Below are 5,117 nucleotides of genomic sequence, written 5' to 3'. Positions count from 1 at the left end.
CTTCCTCAATACCGGTTCCCATATGCTATTCATATCTGCACTCGGTCTGCTTAGGAGGTTGTTGTGTCCTAGCATATGTGCTGCTTCTTTTAGTTTTCGTATTTTCCAGTGTTGTTCCCTGTCTATTATTTTAACTTCATCCCACAGGGGGAAGTGGTTTCCATATAATAATAATAATAATAGTAACATCGATAGGAATGAGAACCCAGGTTCGAAATTTCCCCAAGACACCTGACGAAGGCTGGAGGGTATATCAGCCGAAACGTTGTGTTAACAACAAACAAGATGAGGACGAATATCCGTCAAATGTAAATAATGTAAATAATGTAAGACAGAGATGCTTAGTAGGATTTTGAAATGAAAAAATGTAGGATTTTCAAATGAAAAATGGCAGGCACATATTAGGCTTCTAATGACAGAAGCCACAGAAAAGATGCTAATAAAAACTAATAGCAACAACAACAACAACAATTTGATGCTGATTGAAAATTATTACATTTCTGTTGAATTCACATCAGAGTCCTGAGGCCAGGGAATGTTTTGACCATTTTCTAAGAAGAATGAGAACAAAAATGCTTTTAAATTAATTATGAATTCTTGTTGGACAGTAGAATTGTCTTTTATCTTTTACTTGTTTCAAGCATTGGATTGGGACCATGCTGGGGCACTATCTTGAAGGGTTTTAGTTGAATAAATTGACCCCAGGAATTTAGGGTTTTAAAAAAAAAATTTTTTTTGTGGTGGTGTTGGGGTTATTTTAAGTCTGGTACTTATTCTGTTGATCCCTTTTGCTGAACTAAGTTGCAGGGATGTAAACAAACCAACACTGGTTGTCAAGCAGTGGGTGGAGGTGACAAGCACAGACACAAAGACACACACACACACACACACACACACACACACACACACACACACACACACACACACACACACACACACACACACACACACACACACACACACACATACATGCATTGTACATGATGGGCTTTCACACAGTTTTCATCTACCAAATTCACTCACAATGCGTTGATCTGCTTGCGGCTATTATAATAGAAGACACTTGCCCAAGGTGTTGTGTTTGGACTGAACCTGGAACCATGCTGTTGCAAAGCAAGCTTCTTAACCTCATAGCCATACCTGCACCCCACAGCCACGCCTACGCCCCACAGCCACTCCTGCTCCCCACAGCCACTCCTGCTCCCCACAGCCATGCCTGCGCCCCACATCCATGCCTGCACCCCACAGCCGTGCCTGTTTCTTAGCCACACAACACATGCCTGCACCTGAAATTATGCAATTCTTTTATTGTTGTATAGCGCCAGTTTTTATTACATGTGGTTAACCATGCAGGTCAGAAGTCACATATTTCTCAAGTATAGTCTACAAGGCCAACACAAACTCATATATATAATCTGAAGAGAACAGGCTATACTACAGTATAATACAACATAGATTTGGTTACCTGAAATATTCCAAATACAAGTAGTCAGAAGGAACTCTACAAGGTACCTAGTTAAATATTTATATTTGGTGCAGATGTTTTCCAGATGGATTCTCCTCAATGTGTGAATACATTTAAGCAATTTAGATTCAGTTTTAGAGCTGTTCATTTTGAATACATTTTCTCTCATTTCTTTCTGAGTTTCTTGCTTGTTCCTGCTTTTCCATTTAGCTCCATCTCCTCATACAAGCTTCTTTAGTTTCATGTAAACGTTATTTTTAATGCGTAGCCCAGTCAACCTCAACACGTGTAATCCATAAAAAAAACGTTGCTAGCAACTGAACCTGTTCTAAGTTATTATTTCTCTCCTCGTTTTCCATTTTTTACTTTTTCTTTCTATTTCTTTTTCTCCCCCCTCTCTCACTCTCTCTCTCTTTCCCATTCTATTTCTGCTCAAGTCTATGTTCCTCATTTTTTGGGACATGTTTTTGTCTTTTAATTTTCTCTGTACTTTTTTTTGTATTAGTTTTCCATTTCCTTTCTCTTTAACTTTTGTCACTCTTTTCAGTTTTTCTTTATCTTCTTCTTTACTTCTTTTTTCTTCTTTTATATCTTCTTCACATTCTTTCCCTCCTCCCAACGCCTGCTCCCTTCTATAATCCAAGCCATAATCCTAATATTATGTTGAGGCAATAATTAAAATTCTTTTTTTTTTGTTATTTTTTACAGCATTTGCATTTTCCAATTTATTTGAAAAAAAAAAAATTAATTTCATTTTGTTTATTGCTGTTTTAGGAGAAGTTCAAAACGGCCGGATAAATTCATCTTCGCAGACTACCTTTGGGGATGATGCTGAACCCAGAGTGCACATTATTTTGCAAGGTATGAATGGAGGGACCGAGGCAGGACCTCACTCAGAACTTGATTATCCACCTCCATCATATGAAGAAGCTATATCAATGCCCAGTCAGTTACCCTCCAGAAATCAAAAACAGACTCCCACAGCTAAGTCAAGAAATGCAACAGAAAGAGCACTAGCAGAAGAAGTGGAAGAAGTAGAAGAGGAGGAAGAGGCATCATCATCATCTACAGCAGCAACTAATTCAACAGCAGCAGCAGCAACAACCACAGCAACATCGACAGAAGCACAGCTGTTGCATCCAAATCTGTCTCACAGTTTGTTTGATAGCTAACTACCATACCCTGAACATTATTAAACCGCTGAGAGCAGATGGGAACATTGCCTTCAAGACAAACTACTCTTAACTCTCCAAAATGTGCCAAGTCTTTCAAATACGTCATTGATATTTTAAAATATCCTGGCCTTTTGACCTATAGAAATTTAAGCTTCACTCTCAAATCTATCCAAAGAAATTTTTTGGAAATTCATTTCAGCAATTCTGTCTTCTTTCTCCTTCTTCTGTCATTCAACATGCACAAATTCTGTACACACACACTCACACACACACACACACATGCATCATGCATGCACACACGTGTGTGTACGTGTGCATGCAAGAACATTGAGTATCTGGAAATCCTGACGAACACGAATACAAGTAACATGTATACACATACATAATTTATTTTTATATTTGTTTTTCTTTGGCTCTCAAATTTCTTTAAAAGCAAACAGAAAAAAAAAAAAAAACAAGCAATCATCAAAGAAAAGGAAATATATATTATTTACAAGATTTATGGGGTCACTAGGAGGCCCTTATCAACACTGGACCAATACTATTTTCTTTTTCTTTCCCAATATTTTTCTTACATTTCTTTAATGTATATAAGCAACATCAGATGATAATTATAGCTTTGACATACCATAAAAACAAAAGAGATAGACAAAAATAACATGGTGTTTTCTAAATTTGTCTGTTGGTCACGTGAAACGTAGTATGCACTTTCTCTTTGGTCAGGTGATAATATGTGTCATACGCTTAGTGTATCATCTATTTCTGTTGTTGGTGTATCAAATTCTTCTCAACCACCTTCTGTCTATCACTTTCAGTAACAACATTTGTCATTTCTCTCTATTTCTCTCTCTCTCTCTCTCTCTCTCTCTCTCTCTCTCTGGCTCTTGCTTTCTCTCCCCTCACTTCATCTATCTAATTCTCTTGCTGTAGTTGGGAAACCCCACCTTATTTTGCCTCACTCTCTTATTTTCAGTTCCTGAATACACACACACACACACATATGTACATCTGATTTTATATTGTGTGTGTGTGTGTGTGTGTGTGTGTGTGTGTGTGTGTGTATGTGTTTATATAAATATGTAGTTATCTATATTAAGTGTATGTTCCCTTAACACTCATAGCTGAAATAAGCTATATATATATATATATATATATATATATATATATATATATATATTTATATACACATAAATAAATTCAAAAAGGAATAAAACTCTTTTACAAGAATTTTATCAAGAAGCCAGTGTGTAAAAAAATTCATATGGGAAATTTCTATTCCCAAGAATATAATTATTCGTTTATATTTATATAAAGGGCATTATTACAGAAAATAATAACGCCACACAGTGGACTTCTCAAAATAACCACATTTAGTACCTAATGTGAGGAAAAAACAACCAACAGAAGATGACCAACTTTCTTTTAAATAAACTTAACTGTGTATCGGCCGATTTCGCGATTACTAGAATGAATCTAGATGTGCTGATGAACGAAATCTAGATTCATTCTAGTAATCGCGAAATCGGCCGATACACAGTTAAGTTTATTTAAAAGAAAGTTGGTCGTCTTCTGTTGGTTGTTTTTTCCTCGCATTAGGTACTAAATGTGGTTATTTTGAGAAGTCCACTGAGTGGCGTTATTATTTTCTGTAATAATGCCCTTTATATAAATATTTATATGCACATATATGTATGTATGTGTGTGTACACCTGAGTATGCATATGCGTAATATACACACATGTATGTATATGTGTATATACACGCACACACACATTTATATAGATATGTATTGTACGAAGCTGAGAATTCACTCCATCTAAACTTAAAGCTTCTTGCATGTTACAATCCTTGAAGAGATGACATTAACAAATAATTCATATTGAAGCTTGGAGGATTGCATCAAATGGTAAACTCCAGATAGAAGCAGAGTGAATCACCAGCTTTCTACATCTACTGTATTACCTACAACTGTTCAGTTACCTATCTGTTTATTTTGTCTTTTCCCTCTGTCTGTGTGTCTCAGTCTGTCTGTCAAGTTATATATATATATATATATACAACCCATGCTAGCATGGCAAGCAGACGTTAAACGATGATGATGATATATATATATATATATATATATGAGACAGCCATACATAAATTATTTGGTTGCAGAGTTACGTAAGTGACTCAAGGACTGTGGGCTTCATGCATTACGTTTATCTCACTAGTTAGTTTGATAAAGGCAATGCACAAGCCTTTCGTCTCTTGGGTCACTTATGTAACTGTACAGCTGAATAAAATATATTCTTATGTATTAAGTTGTCAGTCTCCGGTTTGTTCCACCAAACATATGTGAATCAAGTATATAGGATTATAGATACGTTTCAGCCAATTTTACTGGGTATCAGATAACAGCATGGTTAACCATCACTATATGCTCTTCAGAGCACGTTGTTGTTGGTTAGCCATACTGTTATCTAATATCTGGTAGT

General features: G+C 36.0%; 1 protein-coding gene across 7 annotated transcripts in view; it reads left to right on the top strand.

Moving 5' to 3' along the window:
• Positions 1-4,719, top strand: part of LOC106877240 (uncharacterized) — a 160,733-nt gene extending 156,014 nt beyond the window's left edge. For all 7 annotated transcript variants that reach the window (XM_014926112.2, XM_014926104.2, XM_014926133.2 and 4 more), the window contains one exon: positions 2,240-4,719. In XM_014926112.2, the coding sequence (XP_014781598.1) occupies positions 2,240-2,637 (398 nt within the window). In that variant the 3' untranslated portion in view covers positions 2,638-4,719. The remainder of the gene's footprint in view (positions 1-2,239) is intronic.
• The last annotated feature ends 398 nt before the right edge of the window (positions 4,720-5,117 follow it).

Source organism: Octopus bimaculoides, chromosome 4 (assembly GCF_001194135.2).
Source record: "Octopus bimaculoides isolate UCB-OBI-ISO-001 chromosome 4, ASM119413v2, whole genome shotgun sequence".
Lineage (NCBI taxonomy): Eukaryota > Metazoa > Mollusca > Cephalopoda > Octopoda > Octopodidae > Octopus > Octopus bimaculoides.
This window is presented reverse-complemented; position numbering and strand designations above follow the sequence as displayed.